At 37.2% G+C, this 15,538-nt stretch overlaps 1 protein-coding gene across 7 annotated transcripts; it reads right to left on the bottom strand.

Annotated features, from left to right (window-relative positions):
• Positions 1-236: 236 nt before the first annotated feature.
• On the bottom strand, positions 237-13,975 carry il13ra2 (interleukin 13 receptor, alpha 2). Of its 7 annotated transcripts, none has more exons than XM_064350214.1 (11): positions 13,847-13,972; positions 13,384-13,410; positions 10,554-10,662; positions 9,487-9,638; positions 8,496-8,649; positions 8,020-8,140; positions 7,707-7,894; positions 5,471-5,622; positions 4,466-4,613; positions 4,162-4,276; positions 2,922-4,050 (listed from the first exon to the last, which is right to left on the bottom strand). In XM_064350214.1, exons 3-11 carry the CDS (start codon positions 10,639-10,641, stop codon positions 3,954-3,956), a joined length of 1,215 nt encoding a protein of 404 aa, XP_064206284.1. In that variant the 5' UTR covers positions 10,642-10,662; positions 13,384-13,410; positions 13,847-13,972; the 3' UTR covers positions 2,922-3,953. The 7 variants fall into 7 exon arrangements, 6 of the variants coding, with proteins under 6 accessions (XP_064206290.1, XP_064206284.1, XP_064206287.1 ...); XM_064350217.1 differs by having other exon boundaries at positions 13,843-13,953; XR_010332334.1 differs by lacking the exons at positions 2,922-4,050; positions 13,384-13,410; positions 13,847-13,972 and adding exons at positions 237-1,234; positions 1,615-1,684 and having other exon boundaries at positions 10,554-12,306.
• Positions 13,976-15,538: the final 1,563 nt, after the last annotated feature.

Genomic DNA, 15,538 nt, shown 5'->3' with positions numbered 1-15,538 from the left:
CTGATAATCTGAATTCGTTTGGCTAATGTTTTGGTTTTTTTTCCCCATGATGTCTTGTGACTTTCCACAGGAAACTTCACAACCATAGAAATGCTGCATTCTTGTCAACTCTTATTTATTAGACAGTAAAGTTTTTTTATGGAATAATCTTCAATCACTATACAAAGTAGTATATCTATGCCAGGGGGATACTAATAAAGATTATATAAATACATTGTAAGATCTACAGGTTTCATTTGATAGCCTTGCAAAGCTAAGTTTCTTATTGGCAAATTGACCAATTATTTATGAATATGAAATTTTGCCACAGCAATAATTAAATCATTAAAAAATAAACCAAACAGCACATTTTAACACAGTAATGATAAAGGTTAATCACAGAGTATATTATCAATAACAAAGCTTTGTACATTTTACCAAAATGTATTAATACACAAGCAATACCATTACAGGTGTATGAGAGTCTCAAGATGCTCATTACAAAATATACAGTTTGTATTGATGTCTTTCGTGAATTTCTTTAAATAATGACTTGCTGGACATATTCTGTGGATAAATGTGAGCGACACCTCTCTAATCTTATTTAGAAGGAGATACTTCTGGGGTAAGAGCTATACTTTTCTCCAGCATCACTCAAAAAGGAATTCCAATACGATATCTCATAGCGTACAGATACTATATTTTTTAAAGTACAGATGGCTCTGTTACTGTTTTTTGGAACCAGAGAGAAGCAAATCTTACCTGACTAACCCAGTAGGATTGAGTCAGGGTAATTCAATAATGGTCAATAATGGTCAAAATAGATTTTTAAACAGGATGTGAGTATCAGAAGGGACAGTACTAATAACAATCAAACATTTTTGTTTAACAGTATTTTATAATGAGCAATGAATTCCTCATAAGTAATAACAGAATTGTAATACAAATTCTTCTAATACAAATTACTAATATTGTAATACATTTTTTTGTAAAATAAAGACTTTATCTTTAATAATCTCTGTTATTCCAGATGAAATAACAATTCAGAGAGAGAAATAACAATGCAGAGATAAACTGTGTTTGCAAACTAAGGACAAAGATAGAGGTGTTTGTCTGTGGTCAGCTGATCATTTTGCTGGGATTTTATCTATGTTATAATTGTAAAAACACAGGAAGTTAAGACCATCGAGACAATTTATGAAAATATGTGATGAGGAATGTGAAGTTCCATAGAGAAGAAAGTTCGCGGGGGGTGCTGGAGCGTATCCCAGTGTGCATTGGGCGAGAGACAGGAATACAGGTTACCAATCTATCACAGGGTATTTACAGAGCTGTCTTTACTCAAGTTTGAAACTGTTATTGTGTGTATTCGCGCATTCATTTACAGATTTGTGAATCCATTTGGGAAACTTTACATTTTTGTGAATAGATTTTACATATTTGTAAAACCCAATTTATAGATGTGAAACCCCATTTACAGATTTGTGAATCCATTCTACAGATTTAGGAAACCATTTACATATTTGTCAATCCATGCTGCATATCTGTGAAACCCAATTTACAGACGTGAAACCTAATTTGCAGATCTGTGAATTCATTCTACAGATTTGTGACTTTTGCCACAAAATTACCTACCCCGTCGATAGTACCTCCTCGTTTACTTCTTCCAGTCCCTTGAATAAAATCTCAGAAATAGATGAAATGACTAGGCAAACAGGAAATAATGGGGAAAATGAGAATTGGATTTAGTACCATAGTAGAATATTTACATAATGGCAAATAGTTGTCAAAATGGGCAAAACAAAACGGGTCAAGGTCATTTAAGTGTCAAGTCCTAATTATCTTGTCGCTGTCCCATTCATCCTTTCAACCAGTCCATTGGTCTGCTGATGGTATGGCATGCAAAACCTCACAAATTTCAAGCTTTTGGGTGCGAGCCATATTTAGCTGAATTTAATAGATGACCATCATGGTTAGTACATAAGAAATCTGAAGTTAGCCTCAGTTGTGTCTTTGGGTTAATGAAACTGACTGTACATGTTAAGATGTTGTTGAGAAATCACTGCAAATGCATTGTAAAAGGACAGCACCTTATTCCTGAATTCCCCTCTTTGGTCTATGAGAATTTGTTGAGGAGCCCCAACCCCGTAGAAGAGTTCTACAATGCATTGTGCTACTTCATCAGCTTGCTTTGACTTCAGTGCATATGCCTCTGCCCACTTTGTTTTATAGGCAATCATGCCACGTATATAGATATAGTCTCTTGGAGTTGGTGTCAGTTTGCTCACCAGGTCCATCCCAACCAGTTCAAATGGTTCAGACAACCGAGAAGTTCCAAATTATTTAGAAATGGACAATGAAATAATGGATTGGTTACTTTATATGCAAAGAGGTATGAAAAGCATGAAGTTTACTTGAAATAGGATGTACTCTGTGTTTTTTTTTTTTGGCACTGAGTACATGCTACAATCTAAATGTTATATCAATATGTATGGGAACCATTTGAAGAAATTTGACTAGCCATAAATTCAAAAGGAGGAGATTGTGATACCTCTCTGTCTGTCTCTGTCTCTCCTCTATGAACCCAACAAAGACCCTCAACCCCCACATACTAATCACAATGTTAAATTTTTTCCCAAAAGGTAGATTCTAAGCCTATCAGACACCACATCAGGAAACCGCATACTTTATTTCACAAGGTGTACCTATGTACTGCACATTTTCACATGCTGGGCAGAGGTGTAATGACAGTGAGTGCAAATCTTTGTTGTAGCCTTACATCTATTTCTTTTCTGCACCCAGCCTACTCACAGGCCTACAAGATGCTTTAGATCTTGAATTATTAGATGCTGATATAATGTAATTCATTCATTGTCCAAAATAATTTGGAAAAACACTTTCCAATTTGTTCACATTATTTATTTTAACCTTTATTTAATAACAGTGGATAATAAAGAAAAGAAAAATGGACTACAGTAAGAGAAATAAGACCTTTAATCTGGTGAAACCTCATATAAAATACTTTTTAAAACTGCCAGATTAAGTGGTCCAGTTCTGAGGTTTCCTGCAGGCCGTTCCATTTATGAGGTGCACAATGAAGAAAAGCAGGTTTTCATGGCTCTATTCATAAGGACTGCACTTGAGTGCAATGCTGAGCAGCACAGAGAAATGTGCAGCACCAGCTGCTACTCTTGAGGAAGTTAAGTTTCTTAACCTGCATTTTAAAAGCAAATAAATATAGTGACAGTGTATAAATGCAGGGGTACTTCTGCACAGCAAACAAAACGATAATTCCAAAAGAAAGGTATTAAATAATTATCACATGGTTGGTTGAAAATTAAGAATATACTTTGTATATATTCTGGCAAGTTCTGTTGTGCAAAACACTAATGAGTTAAATATTACAATATGTGGCAAGACCTTTGGCAACTAGTGCACAATATGGTATTTGAAAACTATATATTAGATTAGCAGATCAACAAAAAAGAGTAAAGCATTACTTTCTTCATGCAAAACTTTCTATTTGATTACATGCAAATAGAAATTTTGCTACACTGCTAGTGCTTAAAAATATTGAGGCATCAGCATTGTCATCTTGGTGTGGCACAGTATGTGAGCTACCAGCTGCATAACTTGCATTATCCATTATTTACATAATAATGTTAACAAGAGCAAAAAGGGAGACGTGATTCAGTACTATTTCTGTTAAATGAAGTTTTGTGCCTCTCTGCATTCTATTACAGAATATCCACCATTTTTAAATGATAGATGAAGCTACGTAACGGAAGGGAAATTGGTAACATAATATTGGGTTATAGTGATATTTGTGTTCGTTCAAGAAAGTTAATAAAAAGGTTATTCTGGCAGAATTCATACTGTAAGTACAGAAAGGTCAAATGATGGTAGAGGAAACACCAATGTTTAGGGATATGATGCTAGTGTAATGCTGTTTGGCTTAAGTGGGCATTCCACAGTTAAAAACCTTTTTCAACCATGGGAGGGATTGAGAAATCTCCTTTTGGTTTGTACGGGAGGTAAAACAGGCCCTTTATTTTCTCACACATCTTCAGCCTAGAACAGAGGGAGAAGCTTATTTCTTTAAGGAGATTCACAAAAACACCTTCAGTACTACTGTGTATATGGAACAGAACAAGGGAAGTGTAAAGGTCACTGTTCACTTACCTTCCCCGAAAGCTCCACAGGCAGAGAGAGAGGATGAGGAGCATGATCACAAAGATGGCCAGAACCCCCAGCATGATCGTTTCTGTCACTATGGGCATGTATATCTCCATGGTGTCTGTGAGAAGAGACCAGAGGCAATTGACTAATGGTCTGCAAATGTGTCCAAAGGGAAAAGGTCCCAGCAAATAAACAACTCTATGGCATTTAAATCAGGACGGATTCTTTGCACATCCTTCACTTGCAAGAGCTATGGTAAAATCACATGATAAGTTAGCATCGGCTGTTTAGACCTGCGACACTGTACCTGACAGGCAGGATGGGCGACTCCACTCACTCCAGAAGCCACTGTCAGCACAGAACTGGTGCACCCTGGACCTGACCCGGAAACAGTTAGTCCTACTCGGATCTATGCTGAGGGAGGTGAACGCTGTCTCTGTGGTGATATTCCTCTGCTGCAAACAAGGATGAGATCAGTAATAGTTCACTCCTGGAAATAATTTCCACTGGAAGTCCAAATGGTCATGGTAGTTGCCCTTTACTAAATGCCAAATATTTTAATAATAAGAAATAATTTAACCACTTTGTTCTCGGCTACTGGAAGAAAAAGCAAATCCACAAGTAAATACAAATAATTTTCTTCACTTATAGTTTTAGATGATGAGACCAGGCTGAGATCAAGGGTGTATATTTAAAAGTGGCTATATGCAAAATGCTTGTATGTCTTTTTTGCCTTGACAGCCGACAACGCTGAAAACATTGTTTCCGAAAAAACCACTTGGCACCACTCAAACATTCAGTTTGAATAATATAAAAAAAATTAATTAATTAATAAAATAAATAAAAAATTAATAAAATCTTATATAAAATAGGTTGTGTTCTCACTTTTTTTTCAAATTCAAAAATCACTGTAGCCTATAAATAAAAGCAGGAGTATTGGTTTTTATTATTGTCTGCCATGGATCGATTGTGGAAGCTTGTGGTGTTTAGGTGTATGCCTACATTCCTACCTCTCCCCCAATGCATGCTTGGATAGATTCATCTCACCCTCTCAAACACCCCCCCCCCCCCCCACAACCCTGATGAGGAACAAGCAGGTTGGATAATGGTTGGTTTGAAAGGGATGAACCATGATAATGAAGTGATGTGGTTGAAGACTGATTTCAAGATCAGAGTATAATGTTTTGTCAACATGTATTATAGATGTTAATAAATTACTCCATTGTCAATGAAAGAGAGTGTTTTCATGGTGTAAAGGGATATACCGTTAAGTTCATATGTAATTGGTAAGTATCAGTCATGAACAGCATACCAGCACTTCCCCCACCATGGCGTTTTGTGTGGATTCCACCTCATACTCCAGGCAGATACCAGGGATTCTCCCCTCAGATGGTGTCCATTCCAAGTGGAAGAGCCCATTGGGTTGGGCCTCCAGACTCAGAATCTCAATGGCAGCAGGTTTCACTGTAGATACAAAGCAGCATTGAAGTGACTGTCAAGAATAATGACTGCATGAGCATCTGTTACGTGGATTTTGTTCTAAAACATTTTTAAAAGTGAGAATTGTCAGAGATGGGTTGTATATACTGGAGTATGGTCGCCATCCTCCATCCATTTTTCAACATATTTAAATATAATTAATTTCAGTATTAGTTAATTAGTTGAATCATGGATGTATTTTTTATGTTCAACTTTTTTTGTGCAAGTTAAATGTAATATGACTGCTCTCATTTTTAACCCCTTTGTGCACTCCTCCTAGCGGCTAGGACGCCGCTACGATGAGATTGCGTTAATCCCTTCGCGCACATGCCAAATCTGCCCAATCCTTGCCCATTTAGGGGGTACATTATTTAAAGCTTTATAATTCCAGATGTGAGCATCACAGGGACTTGACCAGTGGCTTAAAGGAAGCAGGACATTTGTACCATTTGCGATACTAACTTAGATTTCTTTATATTTAGGAGGAAATGAAGTGCCACAAATGAAACTGTTTAGGCAAAAAAAGCAAAAATGAATTTGCTCTTTTTTAGTTTGAAATACTGTGAGATCCCATATATAAATCAGGTTAAACTATACATGTCCTGGATCAAAAAGTCCTTGACCACAGGTGCGTAAAATCCAAGGGTGGATATGCAGAACTGCTAAAGATCTATGAAGCAAGAAGTAAGCAGTGTACCCAGTGACTCCAAATCTATCCAAAATGTCTAAATTATGCATTGCTGTAAATCACAACATAATAGAGACACGGCGCAAGCGCTAGCTTTCATGTGCATGTGTGTAGCTTATGTTTCTTTTTTATGTCTTACCTGTTTGTGTTATGTATGTGCCTACTGTGAAAAAGAATTTACTCCTTGAGGACAAATAAACTATCTATCCATCTATCATGCATTTCACTACAAATCAACTGTATTGACTCAAGAAACTCAGTTTTGCATCATTTTCAAGTGGTAATTACAAGCTTTAAAAAATAACCAGGGGTCCAGAAACATATCCAAAATCTCTCCAAAAATGAATAAAATGCTTTTTGTCCATTATAAAGCATATAAATGTGCCACTCATAAAGGTTTAAAAACGAAACATTGAAATCAGATTCAATAATAATGTAAAAACATTGTTACATTACATTACAGGCATTTGGCAGACGCTCTTATCCAGAGTGACGTACAACAAAGTGTCACACAATGTGGTACAGTACCTACATTTATAATCATTAACACTCATATGTTTTTCTGTACTCTATAGTATGTAATGTTTTCTTGTATGGGATGGGATGACATTAAACCAATATTCAACCTTCCACCACGTTTTAGCAATGTTCCAGCTCACGTCGCATCCGGTGCTTGAAACACAAACTCTACCAACTGAGCTACCAATGAACAATTACGTTACAGTGTGAAATATCCTCATTATAAAATACCACTAACTTATTTAAAGACGCTCAATTTAAAAATAACATATATAACTTAAATATTTTGAGCAATAACACTTATATATGGATGATGAATTCTTATCTGTGTTCAGTAGATAGAGACAAAGAGTCAATGTTGTCGTTCTCCTCTTCTGACAGAAAACAGTACTAGCTCGGTCTATCAGCAAACATATGCCTTAGCCATGCTCAAAAATTCTCAAGAATAGTAATATTTTCCAAAAAAGACAAAACTGATTGATAACATTTTGCCAGGTTTTGCTGAGAGAAAACTTTTGGTTACCCTGGGCTATAAAATGCTATTCCAAAAGTAAATTTAGACATGTTATATACATGTTAGAAAGCTTATACTGTCACCTATTGGATAAATTCATAGTCAATGAAGTCAGATTGTACTACAAAGGGCGACAACACCGTAAACAGTATGTGTGGCATTACGCACAACTATTTTGGAAGGTACCCAGGCGTCACAAATGAGCGTATATTTCACAAACGGATTGTCCAAGACGATATATGACCTCCCAGTCTTGAAAGGGACAACTCTACGCATAAAACCAATGTTAAGGTAGGGGTTGTGATCCCAAATGCTGAAGGTGGAGACTTGCAGGGTGGGGTGATTTACCTAAATTTTGTATCTGCAGGGTGAAGTAAGCTGGTCGTAGAGGCCCCTCTGCTGATGAGCCATTCACACAGATGTTAAACTCGGTAAATTCCAGGAGTGAATCCACCGGGAAGCTGCAGCCAGTCCTGGTGGCACCATTGGAGTAGATATACTTGGGACATTCCACGGTCTTCACCATCTCTCTGTGCCTGGAGAATCATAGAAAGATGACACATTAACATTGAAGGGTGGAGGGATGTGTGTTGGTGTGGTATTTATTGTAAGTAGTTACATTCTTGAGACTTCATCTATCCCAAGAGGCCAGTTAACTAACCAGTAGAACAAGTGGTAAATGGGATGGTCCAGCTCAACTTCCCCACTTTCCCAGGTGCATTCCAGGAATTCCCTCCGATAGAAAACACAGCTGAGACTTTTGATCTTTGAGCCTATGGACCCTGAGCAGTTGAAATGACAAAGCAATCTTTTTAGTTCCTGGACATTAACAACCTTATGAACATAGTTCATAATGAACATTATGGGCATTATTTGAACTTTTATTACATGTCATTCACCAATTTTATTTACTTTAACCATTTCTTAGCAAGTTAAGTGTTATACAACTACTCTGACATATTAATGTGGGTATTTCCCACTGCTTCAAATAAAAACTAACATCCCCTGTACAACATTTCAAAGTACTGTGAAACAACCGCTTGTTGGCAGAGGACTGAATTACATGTGAGAAAGCAAGTGGAGATACACTGGTGGTCCTACCTATAACCCACAGCCTTGTAAGCAACCACGCCCTACCTTTATCAGGGGGCTTGAGAACCACCTCAGCTCCAGGGCTCTGAACTTCAGAGCCATTAACACAGGGCCCCCTCAGCAAGGTATGGACCCTAACGTGCACATCCTTCTCCAGGTCAAACTGGGCACTGTAGCTCAGGTGAGTGGTTCTGATGGTCTGCCGACGGGAAAAAAGTATCCTGACTCAAATAATGGGAATGTACTTACAGTCTTAATAATCACTACCAATATTAGACCAACTAGACATCAATTGTTAAAGGAAATTTTATGACTGCAGGAGGAAATAAATCATGTTTATGTGAGTCAAACAATAAAGGGAGTGTCATCTTCTCTGTTAAGTTCCAGACAAGACTTCAACATATAGTTGGAAATTAATTAATAGTACCTTTAAAACTTCTTAGAATACAGCTTTCATGTTCAACTCAGTTTAATATCAAGTGTTCTCCTGATGCTCAGCCCCTCAAAACCACATGCAAACACCAAACATCTTTCTACTGACAGGGATAATGTGTGCCAAACCTGCTTAGTGTTGAGTGTTATCAGGAGCATCTTTGAGCTGTGAATATGACACCTCCAATGGTGTGAAACCAAAAGATGCACATTTTAGTACTTGCTGAACTATTTTTTCTTAATTATTCAATCTGTACTTTGTCTTTATTATATGTAATACAAATCACAGCAAGACAATACTTACTCCCAACATTCAATAAATGCTGTTTTGAGAAATACTTTGAAAGATTTCTTGTATTGAAAAACTGTTCTGAATAAATTATACATCTAATAGACTGCAGGTAACAATTATGCCAGGGGAATTTTAAACAAAGCCAGTATATGCAGCAACCTCGTGTTTAAATGAATGTATTCCAGTTAAGCAGGCAAGATCATTTCCACAAAGACATATTGAGGAGCTCACAGTCAGATTGTCTGTGATAGAGGAATATCTTCTCTCACAAGCTAATTATATGGCTTGTGACATAGGACGAGCCACACTTACTGTCCATCTGTCTTCATAAGCGTTGAAATATTGCAGTTGGAATCTTATTGAACAGTTTATCGGATTCTCCAGGTTGGAAGGAAGTGTCCAACGTATTAGCAGTTGACCAAGGTACCCTGGGTCTATTACCTGTACATCAGCTGGAGGTAGAACTGAAAGACAATAAAGGAAAGTCAGACCAACACTACCCAGACAGGGTGGATTGTGCCAGGACTTCACTGCTAGATCTAAGTCACCTCACTAATGTTACTTTAACATTAATTGACTGATTAATACTATCTCTTCCCAGAGGGAAGGATCTTCTGTGTCTGAAATAATTCTCATAAAATTCACACTGGAGCAATGCACAAAAAAAAAAGAAAATAAAGTGAGAATCTTGTGAGACAAATGAGAAATAGACAAATAGAATTCTAATCTTCAATGGTGTTCCATAAAATGATCCCTTCACATTTGAGACCTTCTCACACTGAGAAAACCTTGAGTTTGCACAGCAGATCTTGTGAGCTGTATGAAAGACATTACACATAATTTTACAAGATCATGCCAAACCAACATTGAGAAGCAAAAAATATTTTCATGTCTTGGTGCAATCAGATGGTGATCTCATTTTGGTCAAACAGGACCAATACAAAACTGTGGGATTTTCCCTATCAGATGGGCTGTTGGTAGACAATGTGACACTTCTCTGGCCTGCATTTTTATTTAGTTTATAGTATGCATGTGCTTCAACACTAAATTTGCAATGTGTGATCTCACCATTGACTGGATATAAAGAAGGTACTGTATGAGCTATCATTATTTTCCTGGCCCATCTCATTGTTGTCATGTTTCTGACGGGCAACATGACAACAAGCCTGAGATTGTGTAAACCTGTGTCTCGTGTTAAATCTTGGAACTTTGGAAGGGAAGTTAGACTCGTTTGCACAATTTATAATTAAGGACCGTATAATTGTACGTGTGATACATAGTCTTCAAAATAAAGCCATACCACTTGCACAAAATGTTCAGTTACTTGTTGCAATTAAATTGGTTTGTCAAAATAGGTAATATCACAGTGAAAGACTCACCAGTGATTCCGTATGCAGAAATGAACTGATTCCAATTCAGCTGGAGCACCAATATGGTGGAAAGCTGAAGCACAGTCTCACTCTTCATGGTCCTGTTTACTAGTGTGCCCTTCAGGGACAAAAGGACAATTAGACAATGGCGTTTATTCTGATTCTGAATTTCACAAAACCTCTTCTCTTGTAAGCTTTTTTTAAACGCAGTTGCTGGTTTTTATATAAATTTGATGCAAAGCTTTATAATGAATCATAATATCTGATTATCAAATAAATACCAACTTGATTCCTAATTATTTTATTCTCTGCCACAATGATTATCTGCATTGAATAATGCATAAACATATATCCCTGGTTTGTCTGGGCACAGAACCAATCCACATTGAAGTTGCCAATGGCAATAAAAGGCACATATTTTGCTTTATGGCTCCTGTAAACCAGGAGGGGCTAATGAATCATAAAAGGCTAATCATGTTTCCAGCAGCTATGTTTAATTGGATCATCTGTCATTTAGCAACTCGGCTATAAGGTACAGCAGGCAAGGTTTTAACTGACAAGTACTGTAGCTAAGCCACTTTCTTACTGAAAGACTCAACGTGGCATTTTAATTTGGAGAGAGGTTAAGATGGCTCTGTTGCAGGAATATTATGTCCTATTTTCTTGTTGGTAGTGATAAATTCATGTGTAATCTTGATTTTATACCATCTTAACAGGAGCAATAGAGAGGTAAGACTGAAACAATTATGGTTAAGGAACCTGATACCTTGGTGGGATATTTTATTTGTCTAAAGAAAATTAATCTGTATCAACTAGTAAAATTACATCGACATTTATTAGACCAAACCTTAGGCTTGCCAAAAATCCGCTGTTTGAAACACTTATTAAGAGAGAGCACTGGTGATTTCAGTTATTGCAAAGGGCCTGGTAGTCCAAGGAAGACCTATACAGTTGATGACGAAAGAAACATCCGTGAAACGTGGTGTTGGGGGTGCTTTGCTATGCTATACTCATCTTCATTGTTGATGCAACTGCTGATCCCAGATTGGGAGTGCCCCACAGAGTGGTGATAGTTAGCCCAGGTATATAGCCGGAAGAGATGAATCTTCAGACCGCGGTGGAAGATAGGCAATGAGGGAGTGGTTCGTAGAGGAACAGGGAGTTCGTTCCACCACTGGGAGCTAAGGTGGAGAAGCTCCGTGGTAGGGTTGAGTGAGAAGAACCATTCATCCGGATGGCAGGGGGGGCAAGTCGCCCTGCTGCCACAGAGTGGAGTGGTCAAGCTGGGGTGTAGGACTGAATCATGTCCTGTAAGTAGGTGGGGGCCGTCCTGTTGGCTGCAGTGCTGGGTTATTTTCTCCTGTGTTTGTCTTTCTTTGTTCCCAGTGATAGTATCTCATGTTCTTGCCTGTTTGTTACTTTGTTTTTTTTCTTTATTAAAGTTTACTTGTTTGACTCAAAATGGGGAATAAGCATCCTCTGCACTTGGGTCCACCTCGTTTCATGGTCTTATAGTGTAATCGCTGTTATTCGGCTCTCAAAGCCTTCTGAGTATGATGGCTTGTGATATTTTCACCTCTGCCCTCTGGAGACTGCTGGTGAAGTCACTGACCATTGCTTTACGGGTTTTCTCATATTCATCTTTTGATCTAATCAAAATACCTAAGTATACAGCAGAAATACATTTCAATTTACTATTCTCATACTTTTGGAGGGCATTGTACAGTATTTTCTAAGCACCCGTTTAAGCGTAATAACACTAAAATACTTAAAGGCAAACTATGCAGGACTTTTTTTTTGCCTTGCTGTGGTCTGTATTTACAATCAAAGAAGTCTCCTCCCCTTTCATTTTTAATAAATTTTCATACATTTCCAAAAACCTGTTTTCACTTTGCCATTATGGGGTATTGTGTGCAGATTGATGAGAATAAAAATGAATTTAATCCATTTTATAATAAGGCTGTAACATAACAAAGTGTAGAAAAAGTGAAGGGGTCTGAATACTTTCTGAAGGCACTGTACTTAACGTACCTAGCTGAATAGCTAGAGGTAACTTTACTTACAGATTCAATGAAAAACAAGCCAACCCAAGTGTCGCTTTTGATCCCCTTTGTTGAACTTCAGCTGATGCCACAGAGGAAAAGCAATTCCAAGATTAACTAGTCCTTCAACGAGCCCTGTTGGCTAGGTTTTTTGCCTCACTGGCAAAAAGCCTCCACCATTACAGCAACAAGCAGTCCACTGAAATCACATCCACAGGCTCTATAGCCACACCCACTCCTCTCTGCACAGAGTGTGACGCCCAGAAACGTCTCGAAAACATTTTAGAATAGCAAATGCAGGTAAATGTGCACAAATATGGTGCATAAAAGTGCATAAAGACAGAGATTGCCAGTGCACCATAGATATGCCTTTGTAGGGTTGATATGTCTCAGTAGGGTTATTTTATAATATTTAAGGTAACAATTCTGCATAGTATGCCTTTAACAGCAATATTGACATGTTATGGTAAGGAAATAAATAATTTAAGGAACAATCCATCATGATATCATTTGTAAACTTCATATTGATTTCTTGAGACATTCCATGCCCTGCACAGTTATGAAAAGATTATAGCATTCACTCCCCACACCAAAACACTGTAAGTAGACCCCCCTCATGCACTCAAATTGTCTATACTAGGATGTTTATTACATTTGATTTTGATTGCTGCCAAGTGCAGTGCTTCTTAAATTGTTTTCTAATCATTCCAATACCACACCTTGCATCTTTTGTGAATTTGATTCGGAGCCAATATTATGTACTAACTTGTACTCAGGAAAAATGTGTAAAGTCATACCAGTCCAAAGTCATACAAAGCAGATGACTGCAAAAAAAAAGAAAAAGAAATTCTCTTTAAATGCTTATACATGAAAGAAAACTATTAAAATTCTATCCTCAGTATGCTATTCTCCACATGTGAATTGTAGACTATTTGAACAATACAGAAGACATGCACTAATAACACAATTGCTACTTCCCTGGAAGTATCATGAAATAGATTTGAGTTATTTAAGTTATTATGTAAAGAAATCCCTTTGAGATTTAATAAAGAAATACAGTGCACAGCACTAAATAAATGTTCTTTTTTTACACTTAAAATATTTTTTCCCTATATATAAAATGTTTTTTAAACATTATATAGTTCAATAATTGTTTGCAAGGTCATATAAAATATGCTTATTTTAATATGATTCATTGCCTGTAATTATATACAGATTAAACCAGTGCTGGAAAATGTTGTATGAGGCTTACTCACTTACTCAAATCGAATACAAGATATGTCCAAAATTCTGTCTGGCAGAATCCAATCCTGTTGTTTTAATAGTTTCTGAGGATGGCTGTTGGAATAAATAACAGCAGTGACACATTTTTTTGGGTTATCATTCCAGAAAAACCAAGAACAATCAAAAACTCCTCCCAACTTCCAAGCTTTTTTTTCTTTTTTTCTTGTGGTTACCTCACCTGCTGGATTCTTAGGATTTCAGGCTCAGTCTTGTCTTATGTTTCACATGACTGGTATCTGAAAAGCTCTCTTTTTTCAGTGTCTCTGTGAACAGAACTAAAAAAATTATATTGAACTGAACTGTAGTAATACAGTATAGAGTACCAAAAATTCCAAAATTAAAATAATAAATAATAAATAAATAAAAATGGAAGAAAATAAAAAAATAAATGAATGTAGACATAAATAGATTAAATAGATAAAATCTGACATAAATGGGTGTTTCTGCATTTATTTGTGTCTGTATTTGTTGTTTCATTAATTTCTGTATATATTTTAAATATTTATTTCTTGATTCATTTGTTTCTGTATATATTTATTTTTGCATTTATTTTTTGATTTATTTCTGTATATATTTATTTCCGAATTTATTTATTTTTGTATTTCTTGTCGATATATATTTCAGAAGATATAGGCATATGAAAGTCTGTTTTGACCATATGCAAGTGATTTTTTGTTACCAGAAGTATTTTTGGGTGCTGTATTGTGTGTGTATGTAAAGGAATCTACATGTATGTGATCATAAACATTATTTTAGTGACTATCAGATTGCATAGTTTTGATATAGCTTGCTAGTGTTCTTGGATTTCCAGCCAGTTAAAAGTGCATTCACACCCCAGACAGGTTAAACTTAACATAGTACTTCATATGCCGTCAATGATAGAAAGTACTAGTAGTAGGCGTTAGGGCTGTTGGTTTGGGCAAGGCCCCTGGGTTCCAGTGAAGCCAAATCTTAATGCAGCAAATACAATAACATTTTAGACAGTGCTTCCCCAAAGGTTTGAGGCCCTTTCCTGCTTTAGCATGACAATGCCTTTGGGCACACAGTGAGGATCATACTGAAATGGTTTTGTCTTGAATGCTTTGTGTCTGCACAAAGCCCTGACCTCAACCCCATCCAACACCTTAGGAATTAACTGGAAAGACAACTGCGAGCCAGGACTAATCACCCAATCAGTGCCCAAACTCAATAATGCCGTTCTGGCTGACTGGAAGCAAATCCCTGCAGCAATGCTCCAACATCAAGTATAAAGCTGATTGGTCCAAGTCACGGTCACAGTGGCAACAGGGCAAGCAGAGCAGCCCACATGTCCCTCTCCCCAGCGACTTCCTCCAACTCATCCCAGGGGTTTCCATGGCAATCCCAGGCCAGCCAGTAGATATCTCTCCAGTGTGTTCTAGGTCTGCCCCTCAGTCTCCTCCCAGCAAGATGTGCCCAGAACACCTCCAAAGGGAGGGGGCATCTGTGAGGCCCTCACAGAAAAGTGTGAGGTATTGTAAAACAGCAAAAAGGCACAGCTTTCAGAACAAATTATGGCATGAAAACTATAGTGTAACCCCCTATTTTTGAAATGCTCTTGACGCCCATTTACAAATACTAATTACAAGAGATCTACCACCCATCAGCACCCAAACATTGCTACTATAGCTCATTTACAATCAGAAAGAG

The sequence above is a fragment of the Anguilla rostrata genome, chromosome 9 (assembly GCF_018555375.3).
Source record: "Anguilla rostrata isolate EN2019 chromosome 9, ASM1855537v3, whole genome shotgun sequence".
Classification (NCBI taxonomy): domain Eukaryota; kingdom Metazoa; phylum Chordata; class Actinopteri; order Anguilliformes; family Anguillidae; genus Anguilla; species Anguilla rostrata.
Note: the sequence above shows the minus strand (reverse complement) of the source record. Positions and strands in the feature narration are given on the sequence as shown.

Excerpts from the sequence above, each read along its gene's own strand:
- il13ra2 (XM_064350215.1), bottom strand. The coding sequence starts at position 10,641 with ATGAAGAGTGAGACTGTGCTTCAGCTTTCCACCATATTGGTGCTCCAG. Across the intron at positions 8,650-9,486 it reads CTTATGAAGACAGATGGACA|ACCATCAGAACCACTCACCT; the intron begins GTAAGTGTGGCT and ends TCCCGTCGGCAG. Across the intron at positions 8,141-8,495 it reads TCTCAAGCCCCCTGATAAAG|GGTCCATAGGCTCAAAGATC; the intron begins GTAGGGCGTGGT and ends TCAACTGCTCAG.